Consider the following 22,442-nt stretch of genomic DNA (forward strand, 5'->3'; position numbering starts at 1 on the left):
TCTGTATGATGCATGGTAAACAAAATAAAAAAGGCAAAGTGTAAATGTACTGAAAAAAAAGCTTTTGCAATTCCTGAAATTTCTGTAGAAAAGCAGGGTGCAGATTTTATCCATCTCTAGTGTTAGACAATCTTATGCCCATCCCATGACCTACAGGAGTATGTAGAAATTTGACTTATTAAAAATATATTTGTTGTCCTTTTTCCATTCTTCCCTCCTGTCCTCCCTCATCCTATCTGTTTCAGTTTGTTGTAAGTTTGTTTCTTTTGGACAAAGATTCAACAGAATTCTAATGAAAGGAGAAGTAAGACTGTTCAAAGTTCTCAAGATTTTCTTTTTAACTTGGAAACTCAATTGTGGGGAAAAAAATAATGTTATGCCAGTATGATTCTTGTATTTCCATAGGTTTCAGCTACTCGTTAGTAGTTCTGCTTCCTAATGTTTTGAAGTTAGACTACTGCTAAAGTAGACATTTCTGATTCTTTCAAGCTTAGAGTAGCTCGAAATCGCTGTCATCATAATGGTAAAAGGAAAACACAGTCCTAATTTAGCCCATTGCAACAGAATAAAAATTTAAAGGAACTCTGTCTAGATTAATACAAACCTATTTCTTTCCTTTTTAAAACTGTTCTAATTTGGCAAGAATCCATGGTCTGGACCTTAAATAACTTTATATCTGTAGCTTTGCTTGCCATGTCAGCCAACAGTTATTATATTACTTTTTGTTTTCCTGTTGTAGTCCCTGCCAACATGTTCATCTTCTTTCTTCATAAAAAGACAAGGGAACATTAATAAGGCAATAGTTTAGGTGAAAAATGAGGAACAGAATTAATTATTAATCCACATAGCCAGTAGAACCTGAAAAACAGCATTTTCAGTTACTCTAGTGAGGTGACTGAACAGTGAATCTCAGGAGGATCTCAGCATTCTACAGAACTGAGCTGTGAGTGAGTAAAGTGATGCAGAGTTTGTGAACTTCTTTAAAAAAAACAACAACCTAATGATAAAATGCTGACTTGCAAGAAAATTCAGGAACTGCACAGTGGTGTCTGTACTCTCACTGGTTTCAGAAAATTGGTTTCATTATTAGTTATTTTAAAAAGAAACAAATCATACAGATAAAATGTATCTACTGTCTCATCTGTGTTTGCTCCTAGAGCTTTAATTCTAGGACATCTATTGTGTAATCTGCTTAAACTCAAAAGCGAAGCTTCTTTCAAAGGTATGAGGTACTAGCCAAAAATGCTGTTTTTGGAATAGCACCCAAATGAGCTATGACCTTAAGTCAAATTGTGTGCTAAGGAAATGCTTACTTTTTGGCCTTACAGTTTTCTGTTGCATTGATTAGAGCATTTTTAGGGCTGAGGAGTTGGCCAGGGCACCTGATGCCCAAAAGTTTTTCCAACAGCTCTCTCAACTGTTGTCATCTTTGGCAGTCCCTCACAGTTGAGGATGGTTGTCTTCCATGATTGTCTTATCTGTGGGTTAGCGATGGCTGATGAGGCCAATCTGGGATTGGTAGACTCTGCTGCAACTTAGACGTGTTTCCATGCAGGGTGGGTGGCTCTGGATTCTTGATTTGATCTGCAATATGCCATTTCTGCCATTCCTGCTTTTCCAGCTCCTGTTGTCATCATAAGGTTTCAAAGTATGAAGATCCTTGCAGCAGACTCTTCCTCCATTTGGAGGGGTCCCAACCATACAATTGATCCAATAAAAGAAATCACAAAAAGTGTTATCCCTATTGTAAAATACATTTTAAAGATGGCAAGTTGATCTGTTGTGCCTGTTTTTGGAGGACTTGCAGCTTGCTCTTGGGAGTTAGGTTCTTTCAGTTCTGCCCAAGTTTGGTGTTTGTTGGAAGGGGCGCTACTGAATCAGACAGCAGTTAGGGGTTTGCACTGCAACAGGTATTTCAGAGTTCCACTTGGAAGTAAGTGTTTCTATGCACAGATGCATAGTCAACTACTGAGCCTGGTCAGATGTCACCTTTTAGAAAGCATCTGGCTGCTTTCCTGAGAGAATGTGATGGGGTACTATAATGGGTCGAGCTGGGACATCAAAGTCACCCCCTAGTGGCCACCTGGATCCCATCTTGCTTGTCCTCTCTGGCCTCTCAGGATCCCACCCAGCTGTCTCACCTGCCATGCTTTAGTGTTTATAATTAGACAGAGAGGCTGCCTCTGAAAGGTCTTCACTTCAGGTCTTACGTCCTCATCTGGGTTGAGAACCCCTGGTCTTGACCTGCTTTACTCTGGCTGAGACCCTCCACCCGAGGTCCAGTGTCCCAGCACCCTAGGCTCCCAGGCCTCAGCTCCAACCTCATCCTTTGTGGGCTCTGGGCCTCTCAGCCACAGGCTCGCCCTTCCTGGACTCTGGACTCATGCCCTCAGTCTTTTCTGTCTCATACCTTCAGCTGACAGCAGTGTCCTCTGCCCCCTTCAAAGGGTTTAGGACCTGGGATGCCCCTAACACCTTTCTCAGGGTTCTCCTTCTCTCTTACAGCCACAAGTCTAGACCTCCAGTTCAACTTAACACGCACACAAATATGAGCATCCACTTCCAAACAGAAGTGGATTGTTTGGATTGTTGACCTAAAATGTTGACTTTGGGTCAACACCACACCATGGCAATGAGGCCCCAAAACACTTATCCCTGCTGCCGAGTGGTGCAGGAGCTTCTTCCTTGCAGCTTCCCTACAGTCTGGAGTCCTTCTTCCTTAGCCAGCCAGGCCCCTCTCTTCCCTGGAGCTCTGCTGCTTGCAGCCTGCAGGGACAGACTCACAGTCTTGCCTCAGGCCCTGGGTTTATATACCTCTTGGGTCACCTGATCTATAACTTCCACCTCAGATGTGTCAATCACTGACTGTCCTGTGCTGGCTGAACCTGGGGCAGGTGCGTTTTTTATTAAACGACCCTCTTCCCCTATCAGTTTATCTCAGGGGCTACTTCCTAGCTCCCCCTCTCCTTCAGTGATGGGGTAGAGGCCCCATTACAGGTGCATTGACCAGAAAGTATCATGGTGACCTTGAGTTGTACAGCTTTCACAGCTACCCTGTTGTAGGTTGGCTTGTTGTTCAGAGTTCAGATAGCTAACCTTTGTGACCTGAATATGGCCAGAGGCTTTGCAGATTTGGATTATTTGAGAAGATGCAGACACTAGTCCAGCAAAAACAATTTCTGGTCATTTCCCATCTTATGCCAGAAACCATGACAGATAATTCTAAGTGAAAACTATACTTTGTGTTATGTACTGTCCTAAAGATTGCTAGTGCTGGTAGAGAGTTTAAATTCAAAATGAAAACCACTTTGATTTTCAGAAGATTTTTTTGCTTTTCATGTCTTCTCACAGAAAGAGGTTGTAGATAATATCACTGTAAATGTCCCAAAAATAAATGCTGGGCGTGGTTGACACTGTTTTTGTCAATATTTGAATAGTTTTTGACATGGAATTCATGTAAAAAATAAAGTCTTTACGTCAGTGGTGGTCATAATATATGCAGTCAAAGCCTTTCTCAAACATTTTCTTAGGCAGAACAGTGAGCTTTTTTTTCTTCCTTGTCTGGTCCTGGAGACCAAGACCCCTTAGCAATCCTTAATGTAAGATGCAAAGAAATCTAATGTTTAACATCACAACTGCAAGTAAGTATCATTACAGAGATTAATATTTTACTGGCATTTTTGTTTTCCACAAGAGCTACAATGAACCAGCAGCACCACTACCATTGTTTAGTTTTAGTTCACACCATCACTTTTCAGTAGTATGAGAGGCTTCATTAGATAGATAAATATTTTCCTTTATTTTCTATATGGTTTATACACCACAGTGTTAGATAACTAGTTTGGCTTTATATCATTTTATGTCTTAGAGCCAATGTATTCCTCCTTTTCCTCCTTTTTGAAGGTATAGTCTCCCAATTCTATTATCTGTACAATGTATTGTATATTTTGCATCTGAGATTAGAGGCCTGAAGTGTGTTATCTTTTGTCTTCTCCTGCTTTTGCTACTCTTGTATTCTAAAATGGTAGTCATACCTATAGGTTTAAAAATGCTGAAGATTTTACAGGTTTGATTTCTGTGTAAGATGTCTTCAGAAGTGTACCCCGATTAAAATAAAGTAAGACTTGGTATGCAGAAAAGAGAACATTTGTAACAGTTTTTTTGCAGATACTTAGCTGATTTCCACTAGAATCAGTAGAAGATGCATAACTAAAACCCTGTGAATAGTTTAGAAAACTTTCCACAAACCTTTTATAACAGGATCTGGCTCAATTAAACAAATTTCTAAGAACACAGACTGAAAGCATTTACAAATTCTGTGTTGCTTTGATTTTTGCTTTGGTCTCATGATGAAATGTAAAAACCCAGGTCTTGATCATTTGCCATTAAAGATCACATGGGAGTATTTTCGCCAGAATTGTAAGCTGTGATACCCTGGACAAATTCCAATTTGGGTAATTGCATTCTGCTTCTCTCTCTCTATTCTCCCTGAAGTTTCAGTTGGATGCAGTATTCTTGTTCACATCTGTCCTAAGCTATAGCATCCCTTTGCACTGTGCTGTTAAATGACTGCTGCTTTCCATCCCAGAGGTGGTTTCATTTCAGTGTTAGGTGAAGTGAAACATATCTTTATAATAAATGCATACATTCCACAAAATGTATGTGCATCATATGGGACAGCTGGCATTTTGTAAAAGCAAAGTACAGTACTAGGTTCTTTTTTGAAACTAAAGCTTTAAGGAAAAAAAAACAATTCAGTGCTCAGACTAGTGAACATTTATGAAACTTGTGACCTTTTGAAATGTTTTTAGCTTTTTTTTAGGTCTACTAGGTGGCTTGCTGTTGCAGTGATGCACACAACCTATACTTGTATAGCTGTGTCCAGGGGAGGATTGAGGGGAGCTGTAGTGGTGCAAATACACCCTCTCCTTCCTACCTTTGATTTGTGGTTCATCCAAAGTTTTTAAAACTGGAGGTGCCTGCAGTAATGGAGTCACTCTAACTTAATGGCTCATTATAATCTTCCTGATTCCTTCTCAAGTCTTCATTCTACAGGTGTTAATAAACCTCTCTCCTTTTTTAATGAACTTAATGGTTTCAACTGTAGTTTCTAAATCTGGGAAAGTAATAGCAAGCCTGGGAAGGGGGTTCATTTGTAGCAGAGTGGAAACCTGATATGGTCATTGCTGGTTATCTATAGGTAGGCTGGTAAATCTGGTGTTGCACAAAACTGCAAGTATAAACTTAAGTTGCATTATGCAGCTAATTTTGGGATGGCCAGCAGTATTTCCAGAATGTCCATGTAAGGAAGCAGTCTGTAAGTGGGTTTGTGTGCCTTCTGCCTTGAAGGATGGCTTTTGCTCTCTTGGGACCTTCTAAGACAATCCTCCTATACACAAACACAATCTTGGCACTAAACAAATAAATAAATGAATGTGCCCGCCTGGCCTCGAACACCAGGTCCTGCGCGGCTTTGGCTGGGACATTCTCTGGTGTTCGCCTCACTGTTCCTGGTGGTCCATTGAGTCTATCTTTCCTTCTGGTGTGGTCTTCCCCAATCTTGCCTGCCATGACTTTGAATATTATTTCAGTGGTGGGTCCAACCACTGGAGGTCTCTCGATGGTGGGACGTCTATCTGGTGGTCTTCTGCGAGGCTCCACCTCCCCTCAACCTCGCCCTTACACCCAGCCTTGACGGGTCACAGCTGTTCTCCTGGCCAAGCTCCCGACCATTGAGTCCCTGATTACTTTCACTGGGGTGGTCCTCCCAGCCAACACAAACAGCCTGCAGTACCCTACCTGGGTTGCGAGGCCACAGCCCTTTCCCTAAGCCTAGCAACCAACCCCGAGGCTAAAATAGCAGTTGGGCTCCACGAGCTCTGACCTTCAACCCCTCCACCTGTGGGAAACACAAAATACACAAGAAAATCACTGGTGCCCTCTGGAGGGCCCAACTGCTCCTTGACCAGGCTCCCTCTGCCTAGTCACTAACCACCCGCCCTGGACACTCTGGGTCGGTGGTAAGCCCTATATGTGACTGGGGTGACCAGCAGATTCCACCGCAATTCTCCTTCCTCGTTGCCCAGCCTTTCATTTTTTCGGACCACCTGTGGTCTTCCGGTGGCTGCCAGGCCTCTTGTCACCTGCTGGATTGGTGCTATGCTGCTGAAGGCTGTGTCCTGCAGTCCTTCGCGCTGCCCTTGTCTCTCGTCTCCTACCTGGTGCGCCTCTTCGGCTCTCCCGGTGCCCTCAGTGGTCCCACCTGCGTAGGTGCTGAGACTTACATTGGCCTCTCCAGCCCCTCTGCTATAGCCATGGGTGTCGGGGGTCTTTCTGTGCCCCTCTGTCCTTTTTTCCCCAGGTTCCCAGCCATGAGGAGCCACCTCTGGCTCACGGCTTCTGCTGCAGCCAGTGGTGTGTGGCTTGCTGCGGGCGTTGAGGCATCCTCCCCCACTGGGGAAGCAGCTTCTGGCTCCCTTTGCTCTCGCAGGAGCTGCGGAGAGACACCTCCTGCTGGTGTTCCTGCCGGCGCTGATCTGCCCCCTTCCTCATTGCTGGCGGCCCGTTTTATTTCCGCCAGCCGGTGTTCATGGCTGACATCACTGGCTGGCCGCAGCTGCATGAAGACGCAGCTGACAAGCCGCGTGGGTTCCTCCGTGTGTTCTGGCTTCGCTGCGGGTCCCGCTGCAGGTGAGTATCTTTCTTTCCTATTTTTTCTTTCCCCTCTGGGGTTTCCTGACCCCGGGGCTCCCCCCTGATATTTTGGTGTCTTCCCCTGTGACAATGAACAAAGAAAAATTCTCGTCCCTTCCCTGGACAGCAGGAGAGGTCCTTTAGCTCTGGCCCTGTACCATTGCATGGGCATTCCTGATAGTGAGCTTATCTGGGATTCAGTCTTCCTCCTGGCCACTAAGTATAAAAGGGGTGGCTGCTGCTTCACAATATGCCAGTCACTTCTGGACTGCAGTTTGCTGGTGCATGGACCAGTCTGCAGTCACTTGTGGTCTGTGGTTTGCTAGTCCACGGTCTAAAAAGGTTGGGAACCACTGCCCTAGCTCACTACTCTCTGCTGTCTCCTCTGAGTTTTAACTGCTAGTGGGATATTCTAACCATCTGCAGCTGGGCTTCTACACCAGGGCTGTCTGCTCTTTCTTAAAGGGCCAGACCTCCCTGTTATACAGACTTCTGTGGAGCTGTGTGAGGATCTTGCAACTGAGGCAAGTTTATATCAGTCCAAAAGTAAATTACTATTGTCATCTGGAAATGGGATACCCTAGACTGCTTCAGGTCTGCAGTTAACCAACATGAAGTTGGTGAATTTGGCAAGTCAGCTGGTAGAGAATTGAGAGGAAATTATTACTGCCTGCTACCGATGAGTAAGCCATGTAACTAATGTGGACAGAATAGTAATGGATTGTAAGAATACTGGCTCCCCTAACTGTGATGGGGCCATTGATTGCACTTTGCTCATAGTTTGCCCTTCTCAAGGACAAGGAACAATGTCCACCTGATCCTCATCTCTACCTGTCTCTGAGATACTGTCAAACAAATGTAGATATCTTCCAAAATTGAGCTTCTTGCTGTAGTTATGCCAAAAGTTAACTTGAACCTTAATGTGCTCCTAGGGCCAGCTAACAGCATGCTGGGCAAGCATCTTTTAAGACTGAGCTGGAATGAGCAGTTTAGAAAATGGAGTAGGACATGTAGAATGAAGAGTTTGGTACCAACCAAGGGCATATAAAGTAACATGCAAATGAATGGGAAGTGAATAAGGAAAAGGGGAGATCATTCAGGCCTCAGGAATTGTGGGACTGAGGTGCAGAACTGTCTAACCACAAGCTCAGCAACATGTGTTGCATCTTCACTGCAAAGTGGGTGAGTAGGAGCCTGGTCTTTAAAGTGAAACATGAACCTTAACTCATACAGTTAGCTAGGCAAGCGAGCCTGAGATTAAATGTTTTGTCTGTGAAGATATTTTGTAGGAGACTTTAGTCAAAATATGGGTAAGAACATAAGGTAAACCTCTAGGGTGAAAGTAACTAGTATGGTCAAGGCTAGTTTGTTTTTTATAAGATGCATGTGAGTGTTTCAATATATCCCAAGTATGTGTATTGAGACATTGTGCTTAATACATTGGCGGTTTGTTGACTCAGCTGTCGTCAGTTATGATGATAGGGCAGGACATCTCTATTGTTGGAGGTATAACTGCTTCAGTAGAAAGCAAGAGTATTGTCTTTCTCTTGGACTGTTAAGTTAGCATTTTGTGAAATATTTCAGAATCATAGAAAGTGGAAGGGAACCTGTATTACGGTGTTTATTCCAACACTGTATTCTACAGGAGACTAATATTGGTACATACCTATTGTCTTATGATTGCAATTTCTAAAGGGTTTTGATTCAACCTTCTCTTATGAAAGTCATTTTTATTTTGCACTGATATGGAATACTAAAGCAGTAGGATCAAATCCACCACTGGAGCAGGTGGCTGCAATTTCAGTGGGGCTGTGACAGTGGTGAATTTGATTTGTAATGTATAATAATAAACTCCCACTTTTAAAATCTTCTTCCAAGCTTTTTTTTACACTGATTGATATTTAAACCCATTCATATTTCCTTTCTCCCTCAATGTTTCTTTCACCATAACAAGCAATAAGGAAGAAGGAAGTGCAGGTGAAGTCATGGGGCACTGAACAGAGTTAGAAACCTGGCTTCCATTCCCAGCTCTGTCATTCACTTGCTGTTTGACTTTGGGGCACCTAATGCACAGCTCCCATTGCCTTCACTTGCAGGGTTAGGTGATCAGCTATTCTGAAACTAAAGCACTAAATTTCTCTGTATTTCAGATCACACTTGAAAACAGAAATAATTATGCTCCAGTGCATAGTATTTTATTTTAGACTGTGTTATTTAATATGCAGAAATATTTACTTAAGCTACTTCTGGTTCTACTCAACCTTTGGTGCATTATTCTTGACTTTATATACCATGATCTCTGTACTCTGTAAATTGCTTTGGTTTTCTGTCTGGCAGCATAAAACGTCTTTGCAACCAGTTCCTATGAAGAATGTAATATTAATATGCCCCAGTGTAAGGAGAGACAAACTATTGGATAACATGCAAACGTATCTTTAATGTAGCAAACTCACCTTGACTAATTTTTTTTATCTAACATCTTGCATCTGTTTACACATCTGTTTTATCTATAGGCCTTTGATCTTTTGATCACCATAATGCATACATATTTTGCGAATAGCAACCTGATAAATGCTTCTTTATGATATGTAGCTGTCAAAATAGTGAAATATGTTTGACCTCTTTCACAATTAAATTTTGGGTCTGAAGTGTCTAGACTGCACACCTGCCATTGGTTGCCTTCAAGATGTTGGCAGAAGGTTTTGTTTATGTTTTGGTTTATCTTTATTTCTTTCTTAGATATTGAAAAGCTAAGTGAAGAAATGAAAGAGGGCCTTGGGCACCTTGCGCAAACATTACAGCTTTATTTGAAAGCAGAGGTCCAGGATGCTTCTCAGCTGTCACCTGCAATAGACATTTTTCAGATCTTCGCAAAAGTAAGCGTTAAAACTGATTTCTGAAAACTCCATAAATTATCTACTTTTATTCTTGATTTATTTTTTGGGCGGGTGTACAACAGGAACCTTTTTGAGAAAGCAGTGATAGATGACAATGTCAGGTTAAACAGTAAATTTTATTCCACTTCAGTAATTATTTAAGCAAATCCCCCTCCATTTAAACAGCAGGTTTTCTTCTGACAGGATTGCTACTCAAATTAAAAATAAATAATTGCAACAAAAGGCTTTTTTACATGAACACTGACATTTTTGGTGTAATTTAATAAAAATGGATGCATTGGAAATGACTTAGGATGATTAATGAGTAATTTCTTTTCCAGCTGTATTGCTTTCCTTTAAAAGATATAAAGGAGGATACAGTTATTATTCTTCCATCCAGAATATTTCTGAAAAAGTAGCTTTATATTTGGTCATTTTGCTAGTAAGTGTTAAGATGTTATTTAATAGCATGTTGCATTCCACAGATTTTGATTTTTGATATCATGGAAATAACTTGTAATCAGATGATTAGAGGTAGAAGTCTGAACATGTCATTTTCTCATATCACTTAAAAAGTATGAAGTGTCTTAAATACCATTGGCTTTTCTAGTTCATATTTTTTTGCTTTGGTTACAGGAAGCTCTGACAAACAGTTCTTCTAGAAGTACTGTGAATGGAAGATACTTATTATTTACTTAAGAATGCTTTTTGTAGATTGATTTATTTGTTTACATGTACCCCAACATGAGATTTCTCTCACCTGGCTTAGTTTAATGTATACAATTGTTCGACTATGATGTACAACAGGGACCCTGGACTGCAGGGCTTCTGTGGGGTTCAGATCCAGACCATGGGACTTCTGGCCACAGCTGCCAGAATTTCTGTGCTGGTTTCAGCAGCCAAGGAGTTAACGCTGCTGCCAGAGACATAACCACAAGGGTCTGTGCCCTGGGGGCCAGGAGTGGCTGGCAGCTGTGGTGGCTCCCATTCTTGCACCCTGTGCTCTGTTTGGCACTCTGGTCACCCAATCCTCATTACGCTACTGTCCGTGATGGCTTAACCCCCATGCCTGTGGCAGCCAGAGCCACTGTGTCAGTGTGGCCAATATACATTGGCTATTATTTAACCATTTACAGGCTGTATTTGGCCCACAGTTCACTGTTTGGTAAGTCTTTCCTCAGACTTTTTTCCTTTGCTGAAACAAAAAGGTAGTGCCTTTTAAAATGAAGTTTGAATGTATAGAATTATCTCTATTTTTTGGCTTTTTGTTTGATGGTTGACATTATTTTTCGTCTAACGATGGAATCTTTTTAGAAGGTTGAATTTGGTAACTTAACGTCAGTTTTCTCATGCTGGACAAACTTTGCTGTGATGCAAAGGGGTTATACAAAGCCTTATGTTTTGCTTAAAAACCTTCATGAATTGTGTAAATGCCATCAGGAACCCTTGGTGACCTTTTGACATTAACTTCTTCAGGTGAATTTCCCTGGAAATATGCTAATAGTATTAATTTTGCCTAACTGAATTGGTATCCTTGAAAGTCAATCTGAAGATAAGAAGGTATTTATTTCATAGATCAAATCAAGTCATAGTTTGTGAGGAATCCTAGCAAAATGCTGTTGTTGACTTCTGCATCTTAAGAAACTTGAAGTGGAAGCTCTAATGATACTGAGGCTGGCAGCTGTTACCCTCCCATCAAATTCTGTGAAGAATAGTGTTGGCTGTATTAGGTAGAAAAAAGCGATGGCTATTTTTAAAATTTTCTGTTTTCGCTTTCATAGGTAGTGATAAGAATATATCTCTAATTTTATCTGAGTCATAGATCTAATGCGTTCCTGTGGTAAAAAAAGATAATATTTATCTTCCAAAAGTCCCGTCTTTTTTCCATGATTGATTTACTACTGACCATATAATTCTTTATTAATGATAAGATAACAGAATGAAATGTCTTCCTGAAATCTTAACAGAACTTCCATTATTTATTTAGGATTTTGTTTACATGCATTTAACTTGGTGTAGCTCTCTGATGCTTATACTTTAGAGAATGAACAAGCTGAAGACACAGCATATGTAATATACTGTTTCTAGTATGATGAAAATATAAAGCCAAGTGTTTCTTCCTCTGTTATGGGCCTTGTAAAATGCATGCCAATAAATAGGGCTTTCACAAGACACCAGAATATCTTTATGTGACATAACAGTTAGCAGGGGAAGAATAGAATAAAATATATGTATATTCGCATCGGTCTAGAGAAACAGACTTCTTCATCTAAGGATAAAACTGCATTTCTACAGTCTGTGGAGATCCCTTGTTTCCTAATACTGGGAATACCTCTTTATGAATCTAGAGGGGACCTTGGCAGTCACCTCTGTGTCTGAAGTGTACTCCTGTATAAATCATGGATAACTTTTTTTCTCTCTCAAATGATATTAGGTAGTAACCTAGTTGCAAAATGGTTCTGATGAGCATGACTTCTATTTACTTTCTAATATAAGAACAAGGGGACAATTTACTTTAAAACTGATAAATCCCACCCCCCTTTTTGTGTATGACATGTAACAACCATGGCATTTACTGTCTGAAGATATCACTGAGGCTGCCTGCTTAGTAAGACTCAAAGAAGCATTAATTCTTTACATGGAAAATGAAAGCATCCACATTTAAATTATATAGGACAGGGGTTTCCAACATTTTTAGATTGCAGACTGGCAAACTGCGGGCTGGAAGTGACCACAGACTGGCAAACTGAGGACTGGTAAACTGCAGTCCAGAAGTGATCGGCATACTGCAGAGCGGCAGCCAGCCCATGTTGGCTGCTGCTGCACAGTATGCCAGTCACTTCTGGACTTCTGATCTGGCAGCCAACCCTTCTGCAGACCAGCAGCCAACCCTTTGTGGCTTGGTACCAGGCTGTGGCGCGGGGTTGGGAACCTCTGAGATAGGAGACAGTTGTTTGTATATGTGACTTTCTGTTTTTCCCTCTAGAAGAGTGTATAAACTCTCATGTTCCAGACTACAAGTCAGTGGTGATCAACCTTTTTTGGCCTGTGGGTCAGATGAGCAGTGTCAGGTTGGTCTGCGGGCCAGATGTGGGCCTGAGGTGGCTCAAGGTGCTGGCCTAAATAGGCCCAATCCAGCTCTGTTGAAACAACCTATCGGGTGGGGGGGGTGCTAATTCAGCCGTGTGGGGCTGGGGCCCTGATGCATGAAGCCATGCAGGAACAGGTTGGGTGGAGTCCAGTGCAGCCCTGCCTCAATCCAGCCACGTGAGAAGGTGGCCCAGTCCCTCCAGCCTGGTCAGGGCCTGATACAGCTGTATGGAGCTTGGAAATTTGGCAGTTAGAGAATGGCGGCAGTGATAATTGCCACGGCTTCTCCACTGTCAAATTTCCAGATCCAGGGAGAGCCCTGAGGGCCATATCGGGCCCACAGGCCAGGGTTTGAACACCCATGCTATAGGTTATATACTTACAGAAAGGAGCTGGGAAGATGCTTTCTTTCGGAGTAGATAATTCCATAATTTCCCCCTTTAGGTTTTATTGCACCACCTCCTGTCCTGGTTATAGGATGTTTCATGTAATTGGGCCAGTGGTTTTATCTATCCCAACAGTTCATACATCCTAATGTTCTTGTGATCCTAATGAAACTTTCTACAGTATTTCTTCTTGCTTGCACTGAGACTTCACAGAAATGGAGTGAAGTTATTTGACTGGTGTCTGGTTTGTTTGTTTGTTTGTTTGTTTTTTTGTCTGTTTAAGCTTTAGGGAAGCTGTGAAGAAGTTGGGAGTTGTTTTTATTTTTTTATTTTTATATGACTAGTATTCAGGGGCCCAAAAATGCCCACTATTTATTATTTGTGTGTGCTGCAATGCTTAAAGTAGTAATGAGAGTAGCTGTTAACATTTGTGGTAGGGATGAAAGGTTCCAATTGTGACTGAGACCTCAGTGCATGGATACCCTATTACTTAGAGAAAAAATGAAAATTAAAAATGGTCCTTTCCCAGGAGTTGGAGGGAAGCAGCTGGCTCAATATTGCATTAAGAGGTTTTCAAATGTTTTCTTATTGTGTACCCCCTTCCAGATTTACCAGCTGCCCTCTTACCCCTACAAGCATACATTTTATATTTTAACCCACTAAATGCCAATTATTGTTATTATTATAATGAAAATTAAATCCACCTTTTACACAACTTCTCCCTCATACCCCACAAAGATGCCTTGCATTCCCCTAGGGGTACAAATGCCAGTTTGGGAACCCCTGAACTAGAGGATGTGGATGAGTCTAACATGATTAAAATCCAGTGGGCTAGGATACATTCATAGATTTTTAACTGTTTACTCAAATATAAGAAAAGGTTTATTTTTCCTGATGTATCTTCTTACATTCACATACAAGGAAACCTCATTAAATACATTGTCTGTGTATTTAATGCTGTCAAAAACAGTATGTACACAGTCATAGAAACCAACTATGAAGCTGATTTAAATACAGCCAGTGCTGAGCATGACTATAAAACACACGGCCCACATTGGGCAACCGTACCGATGGGAACCTACCACAACAATAGGTTAGTGCAACCTGTCTGAATAAAAAGTATGGTAGTGCCCATTGCACTCAGTCCACCTCAGTGTTGACTCTTTCTTAAGTCAGGTGCGCCACTACATTGAATACACTTCAACTTCCTCTTCACTCCCATAGCTGAGCTGTGCCTTTCTTTCCCATTTCCAATGTTTTCTGTTCCTTTACCAGCCTTAACTGTCTGGCAAGTATAACCAAATGGGGCCCTAAACAGTTTACGCAGAATACCTCTGTCACCCTGTTGCAGGGCATGCAGGTGCCCTGTGCCTGAGAGCAGAAACAGCTTGGGAGAGAGCTCTAGCAGTGAGGGGGGAAGCCCAGCTGCTAGTTACCAGGGCAGCCAGAGTCACAGGTACTGGTTGCTAGGACAACTGCTGGTGAGTCAGCTGACAGGAAGGGGCAGGGCCTGGCACATATAAACCCCAGGAGTGAGGTCAGGAGGGCAGTTCCCCACTGGCAGCCAAGGGAGGAGGAGGTTGGCCAGTGCAGACAGAGGGGAGCAGCTCCTGGTTGCTGCTACGGGTTGGACTATTCCCCAGTAGGGATTGAATGTTATTTTGGCTGGACGGTTTAGGTTTTTGGTATAGCCCAGGGGCTTTGTGTTTTTGTGTTCGCTGTTTAACCGGAGGACCAGGCGAGGCTATTAGGGGTTGGAGGAAGCCTCATAGGGGCTCCATGGTAGTGTGGGGACCCTGGCGCCAGAGAGGGTGCGTCATTTTGGGGTGCACTGACCCCAGCCCCAGAGCAAGGGGGGCAGTAAGAAGCCCCGTAGAGAGGGCCACGAGGAGCGAGAAGCCCCAGAGCAAGGGGGCAGTGAGGAGCCCCAGAGCAAAGGGTGCGACAAGAAGCCCAGGGAAGTCGAGGAGAGGACCAAATCGCAGCAGGGCCCAGGTCAAAACCACGTCAGTACCATCTGCGAGGCTTGGGTTGCAGGGTAGGGGAGGAAAAGGAGCTGCAGATAGTACCCCCTGGCACTGGGGCGCATAAAGTGGGCAGGCTTCTGATGATTACATCAATTAATTAATCAATTAAGATCAAGGGGTTGCAGGCGAGTAAGCAGGTAGTTGCTCCATAACAAGAGGGCGGAATCACCAATAGAAAGGCTCCAGTAGCGATACTCCTGTCACACGCCCTGTCTCTTGGCCTGTTGCATGCAGTTAGTAAGGCCCCACCCTTCACAAGGTGGAGCCATACCAAGTTGCCCTTCATTTTATCTATCTATCTATCTATCTATCTATTTGGAGTATCCCAGGGCTCATAAAAAGAACAGCCAATTCCAGTCATGAGTGGGTAGGTAACTAGCACATGGATCCTTTGTGGGTGGTATCTGGAGTATATATACATAGCAAGCAGTGATGATCTATGAGGTCACCATGGCTTGAACTGCTGTTGATTCTGCTGGGGCTCAGCCCAATTAACTGTATGATAAATCATGAGATTTAGATTAATATAATGCATAGTGGGTGTGTCTTGCTTTACTGTGAAGTAGCATAGTTTACTGTGCAGTAAGCGTATGCGTCTACATGTGCACATGCTTATTGCGCAGTAAACTTTGCTAATCGTGAGTAAATTTGCTACCTGCAAATGCAAGTAGCAGATTTACTTGCAAGTAGTTACTGCCTGCTAGCGCTTGTGTAGATACCTGACTGGCCACCAGGGGGCAGGAGATTGTTTTTTGCCCCTGGGAACTGCCCCTGAGGCAGGCTTTGTCACTGGAGCCCGAGTGGAGACTATGTCCCCTGCCCTAGCAGCAGAGAACTCCAAGCCCCCTGCTCTGAGATTGCAAACGGGCTGGGGAAAGAGCTAGGTGGGGAACAAGCCTGTTCCCCACACAGCTCTGTGCTTGCAGAGCTAAGCAGGGAACAAGTTCCCTAGCTTGATCCTCACCCACCTCTGTACTTGCAGCCCTGAACAGGGAACAGGCTCCCCAGCCTGTTCACTACCTAGCTTGGTGCTTGTGGAGCTGAGCGGGAGACAGGCTGTCTAGCTCCTCCCCTGTGATTGTAGAGTTGGGGGGCTGGGAACTCTCCCAGTCAGGGGCAGGTCCCAGCCATGTGCCCCAATCAGGTGATTGAGGCATGGGGCTTGGAAAGAGCTGCAGGGGTGGTGCAGGTCCCAGCCCCCTTCCCCATCTGCTGGCAGGCAGCTAGCAGTGAGCCTCTGGCTGGGCAGGGATTCTGGGTGCCAGGGGCTTGATACTAGCTGCCTTACAGGCAGACAGGGCAGAGTCCTGGGACCTGCTCTTCCCCGGCAGCTCTTTCCAAGTCCCCTGCCCTAATTGGGGAGCCAGGTCTGGGAGCTCCCTCCTGCTGGGGCAGGGGGACATTGACCTTGTCCTGACAGCAAGCAGTCCCTTGGGAGAAGGGAGCAGTGTCCCAGCTCTGGCCAGGAGACCACTGTCTCCTGGTTCGGTGCTCCTTGCCAGCCCCTGGGCTAGCACCCAGAAGGAGCCTAGAAGGAGGATCAGGGCCACAGAAAGAGTGAGCAGTTTGCTGGTATGAGCAGGAACTCTGCTTCCACATCCATGCATGTGTAAATGCCTGCCTGGGAGCATTTACTTGTGAGTAGTTTACTCATAAGTAAACTGATCCCAGATCAAATGCATGTGTAGATGCACCCAGTTTGTACAATATATAAGTAGGTACAAAAGTGCTGCTTGAAAGTGTGTTTGTGCAGTACCCTGCTAAGCTTGTAGGAGTTTCAAAATAGGTCAAAAGAATCAATTCTGTTTGAACTAAGTCTGTGGGTACGCATAGTAATTTGCCTATATGCCAGTTGTTATAAGCACATTTATTTCAAAGTCATCGTTTTCAAATTTGCCCCTCATTTTCATGTGCTTATGAAGATCAGGGCCTGATAGTAAAGAGGAGTGGGGAAGGGACTGCAGGGGGAAGAAGTGGTGGCGGGGCACAGGACAAAAGGGCTACTTGATCTTCTCAGATTTGTTTTCTTTGCTGTAGCAGTGGTAGAGGGACAAATTCAAGGCAAACCTCCAATAATTTTCCAGGTATAGAAGCTAATTATAACAAATGTATACATTTGCCTTATATAGAATCTAATTACTAGGGGGACATCTTCTAATCAGAGTTATCTTAAATTCAAGTAAATATTGTAATGCTTCCCTGACTGTTGTTGTTTCTACTGTACTGAACATGCTACAAACCACTAATGCTGTTAGTTGTTGCAATTGCTCCAGTAGGAGTGATGATGTACCCTACCGAATACCAGTGCTGGATAGTGGGATGCTGCCTGAAGACCTGAATCTCTAGCTTGGGGGTGGGTAATTATTTTGGGGAGAGGGCCACTTACCAAGTTGTAGCAAGCTGTTGAGGGCTGCGTGGGTAGCCCCGCCCCTTGACAGGTGCCCCGCCCCTTGACTGGTGCCCTGCTCCCTGGTCACTACCTTGGGACCAATGTCCCAATGTCTTGGGGCCAGTGTCCCAGGGCCAACACTGGGAGGGCCCAGAGCAGGGCACAGGCTGGCAGGGGGTCTGTGGAACTGGGCTGGGATGAGCTGCACCAGCAGGGAGAGGGGGGAGCTGGCTCCGGGCTCACCTGTAGGGGCTGTGCCACGGCAGAAGCAGCTGCGTCCCCCACGCTTGCTGTGCCAGGCAGCGTTTGCTGCTGCTGCCCACCTGGAGCTCGCGTGCTGGGCAGCAGCAGTAAACGCTGCCCGGTGCAGGAAGCAGGGGGGCTGCAGCTGCTGCTACTGTGGCGAAGCCCCAACGGGCAAGCCCGGAGCTGGCTTGGGGCCCAGACTGGCAGCGGGGGCGGGTTACAAGCTGGTGCTGAGCATGGGGGAAAAGTGTCTCCTCCCCCGTGCTGTGGTTGGTGTCCCGTGCTGCAGCAGCTCACAGCCTACGTGGGGCTGCCTGTGCCTGCTCAGGACAACCCCATGCGGGCTGTGAGTGGCTGCAGCAGGGAGCACCAGCTACTGGGTGGGGGAGGGGCTGCTTTTCCCCTGCACTCAGTGCCAGCTGGTCTCCTGCCCTTCCCCACATCCCTCCCCATACCCGAGTTTTCTACACTGTGGCAGCCACATGGTCCCAGGCTGGAAGCCCTTTGTGGGGCTTCCGGCTGGGGGGGGGGGGGGGCCAGGCAGGCCCTGCTGTTGCAGGAGCTCTCTGGGGCTTCCCCTGGGTCCTACTGCCCTTGGTTCCTGTCATCTTTGACAGGACTCAAGGACAGATGCATTTTAATTTTCTAAATTATTTTAGGGGCCCTGTGGGTCAGATCCAGTCCGCGGGCTGTATTTTGCCCACCCCTGCTCTAGCTCTTCCACCTTAAGGTGGCCCCTAGACCATTTGGATATATTTTCACTCATTTGTTTCTTTGCTTCTATTCCACTAATTTCTTTTAAGATCTATCCCCCTCTGCTGTCCGTCATGGCAGTGGCTTTACCTGGCATTAATTCATGGCATTCATTGTCTCTGCACATATTATCATGTACTAGTATGTTAAAAAATAGCTTATGATACATTTCTCTATTTCATGCGAGAAAAAGAATTGTATCCATATGTCCTGGAGGTTATTTTCAACCGTACAGGTTGAGTTCCAGTAATAAGTTCTTTCTGAAAACTAAACTGAGGACTCTCATTTACAGCAGGTAAAAAGAATTAAGGCTTTAGCATTGTAAAGCCTTTGATAAAAGGCTTATGGCCTTTCTCTACAGCATAACTTTGAAAAGACTAGCTGTGTCAACTTGCGTGCATGGTTGTAGAATAGAAAAAGACTAGGGGTACTTGGTCTCAGGATGTGATGCTGTTTTCCTATTCTCATCCAACATTCCTTTCAAGTTCACTAGGTGCTCAATCTAACATTCTAACATTGAACTCTTTGGGGGGAATCAATCCTTTCATTGCATGTTACAAAGCATACAAATCAAAGGTCAGTTTCAATCTGCTTGATGCTGGAACTTCAAGAAAGAAAATAAGCAGACAGCAAGACAAAAGAGAAAATAGTTCTGCAGTGAGATGATTGAATTCCAGCTATCTTTTGGAAAAGTACCAATCTGATGCAGGTCAAAAAAAACCCTGCAAAGTTAGATTTAAAAAAAAAAAGCATGCTTGTCTGATATTTGCTCTCCATGAAAATTTGTTGCAGGTTTATTCACATGTTCATGGCAGTCCAAGGGCAGAACTGTTCTTCAGTGAGCGTAAATTCTGACCCTACTGAAATAAAAGGGGGATTTGATATTGACTTCAGTTAGGTCAGAATTTCCCTCCAGGTATGTGTTTCTCTGGGGTTTACACTCAAGTGTACATATGCAGTTTGGAAAATAGCAAATATTCTGTGTGATGAAGGGTAAACTTGCTTTTATCACGAACATGACGTTTTCTCACTTTCTATAGCTACCCACCCCTTCCCAGGTACATTGCTCTTGGGGTGAGCAGGTGATTTGCTTTTTATCCTTTTGGCTATCTGCTCACTCTGCAAATTCTAGAATGTTTAAAATAAAGTTTCTCTGTATTTCTCACCCTCAACACTAAATAGAGGGTTGTGTACAATTAATTACACGATAAGGCTCTATGTTCCATTGAGAAATTTGGATGTCAAGATAAATCTTGAAAGCTTGTCTTTTACTGGTGTCACTATAACCTTGAGGTGGAATTACAGTGTTGGATTCTGATTTGTGGACCATGACTTATTTATGAGAGTCATCTGTTAGTTCTCTGATGCAGGCAGTGGGACTATTCATGTGAAGAGATGGAGGGCCAGTCTGTTGTTTTATACCATTGTGGTGCTTTTAGTAATGACAAAAACAACCAAATAAACACTTACAACATTTGACTGAAATCTTGATGCCAGTGATTCGCAACTAGATTGTTGCAACATCCTTTTAAGGGTGTTATGGGGTACTGCATAATACTAACATTATGTGTCTGAACACCTACATATGATTCACAGGTTAAACCCAGGGATTTCAAATGGGAATCCATAGTGTCAATAACATTCTGACTTTATTGTGGTCTTTCTGAGTACTTTGCAACAGAAGAATTGCTCCGTTATTTTTCTGTAGTCAAAAAAAATAAGTGAAAGCTAAACATTGCCATTTTCCAAGGCGTGCCTTGAGGCTAACAAAGTTGAGAACCATGCAGTCAGCAACTACAGTGAGGCTCATAGTAACTGTGCAAGTATTACAACAAATTAAGACTTGGTGGTTTCAGAGGAGTCACACCTACATTCATGGGGTCTAAATTTGGCCCACACAGTAGTGTTTATGAGGTACTTTGCATCTTTCAAAATGTTCTTAAAGGAGTATGATGATGATAATAGAAGTGACTGAAACTGATGTAAACTAAATAGTGGTGACTGTTTTAATAGTCTCCTAATCTCAAATCTTTACGTTTTTATAATGCAAGGCAGGTCCTGCCTTCAATTACACTCCCAAATCACTGGATTTATCTGTTTTGAAATGAGGGCAGAATGTGGCTGATCTCTATAGCTGGTCAGGAATTTACCAGTGAAATAGATTTTCTTGAAACTAGCAATTAGGCTCCTGAGAAACATTTTTGTTTTGGTGAATAATTTTGGGTAAATTTGGTGAACCAAAGTTTGGATCCCTGCTGAGTTTTTTGCTAGCTTGGACGGTGGACTGCTTGGGAATTGTGAGGCCTTCGTAGGGTCTGGATCATTTGAGCTATTCTAGCATGAGGGGACTCTTGGTTTTCATGATCTACTAGGGTTGAGGACTTCCTGAGCTTCTAAGATCTTTGCCTCCCAGAAAGCTCTTCAGGTTGACTAAGACCCTATTTTAGCCACAATACCCAGGTTTTTAAGCTTTGGTCAGTTCTAGTGGGTTGAGGCAGAGCCAGGCGCCTACATGCCCATAGTTGATTTGGAAGTCTTAGATTAGGATCCCAGACTTGATGTTATTTGGAAAAAAATTCAAAGCAACAATAGATTTAGCTTACTCAAACTTATTTTTTTTCCCCAACTTTCCGTGTCTCAAAAAAAAACCATTGGGAATTGTAGTTCTGTGCCAAGTAAAGCAACATTTTTTCTGGAATTTCCTGAAGAACAGAAATTCTCCACTACTTTTCTGGATTGCATTAGTACTCTAGTTGTGATCAAAGAGGGGGAGAATATCCTCACAGTGGGTGAGATCCTCTCTTTCTTATACCAAAGGAAACTCTAGCTTTGGAAGCATATGCATTCCTTCTGTTGAATTCAGTAGGGGGGGAGGTGCGCCTATGTGTGCATGCATGCGTACACACACACAAGCTAAATATACCTCTTTATCTCATGGTAGATTACTAACCACTAATTTCATGTAAAATGTCTTCCTGCATTTTTTTTATACTTCAGTTGATCCTAATAAGAATGAACCAGAAAAATTGTGAGCTATTTTTTTTGCAATGGTATTGAGGGGACAGCAGATATTAAACAGGGAAAAAATAACTTTAATTTAGGATGTCATACACACTTTTTAAAAATATAAATCAAGCTAAATATTTGTTCACTTAACCTTTTTGTCCTGTACTTGACCTCAAGGTCAAATAAAAATGAAAGAATTGGACTGCTGATGATGTAAGGCAGGGCTGTCTGGCTTTAGAGGGGCCAGGGGCGGCATGCCAAGCAGTTTATGGGCCTCCACTGCACTGTGTGACATGGGGCCACACAGGCTCCCTGGGGCCCCTGTCATCACAAGCAACCTCCCCCTGATGCTGCCATACAAACTCTCCAGCTTTCACCCTGCATGGCCAGTAACTCCCCACTTCCCAACCGCTGCTATTGCTGTGCAGGTGATAGTCACTGCCACTGCCATGTGGGCAGTTGCTCCCCTTTGCCACTGCTGTGCAAGCCTCTCCCCAGCTGCTACCACTATGTGGGTGAAATCTCCTCCTACTCCATTGCTGCCACAGGATCAATGCAAGCATCCCACTCAGTCCCCTCTGCCGCTGCTGCCGTTGCTGCTGCCCAGGCAGCGAACATACCAGGCCTCCAGCCATGCTGTCCAGCACCAGAGATCCCAGCCACCACCATCGCAGCAGCCAGAGCAATGGCAAGAGTGGCATCCAGGCAGGAGCCATGCTATAACCCATTTTAGGCCAGATGTGACCCCCAGGCTGCCAGCTGGACAGCCCTGATTTTTTTTCATGTATCACTATTGAGTTGTAATAGGTGTTCTGCCATTAGTCAAAGTCTGTGTAATGTTTTTACTTCAGAACTAGAATGGCTGCCTGGTAGTTAGATTTTTGTAATGCTTGCCTGAAATGTCTGTCTTTTAATCTGTGCACTGGTAATTCGGTCAGGAATTAATGTGGATTTTAAAGGACTGCTCCCTCCTAAC

General features: G+C 43.8%; 1 protein-coding gene across 1 annotated transcript in view; it reads left to right on the forward strand.

The window, feature by feature from the left end:
• The window catches only part of SMYD3 (SET and MYND domain containing 3), an 895,363-nt gene that overhangs the window by 45,477 nt on the left and 827,444 nt on the right, over window positions 1–22,442 (forward strand). The window contains exon 5 of the mRNA XM_019526714.1: window positions 9,433–9,569. Within this exon, the coding sequence (XP_019382259.1) occupies window positions 9,433–9,569 (137 nt within the window). The remainder of the gene's footprint in view (window positions 1–9,432; window positions 9,570–22,442) is intronic.

The sequence above is a fragment of the Gavialis gangeticus genome, unplaced genomic scaffold (assembly GCF_001723915.1).
Source record: "Gavialis gangeticus isolate Ggan-Ray unplaced genomic scaffold, GavGan_comp1, whole genome shotgun sequence".
Classification (NCBI taxonomy): Eukaryota; Metazoa; Chordata; order Crocodylia; family Gavialidae; genus Gavialis; species Gavialis gangeticus.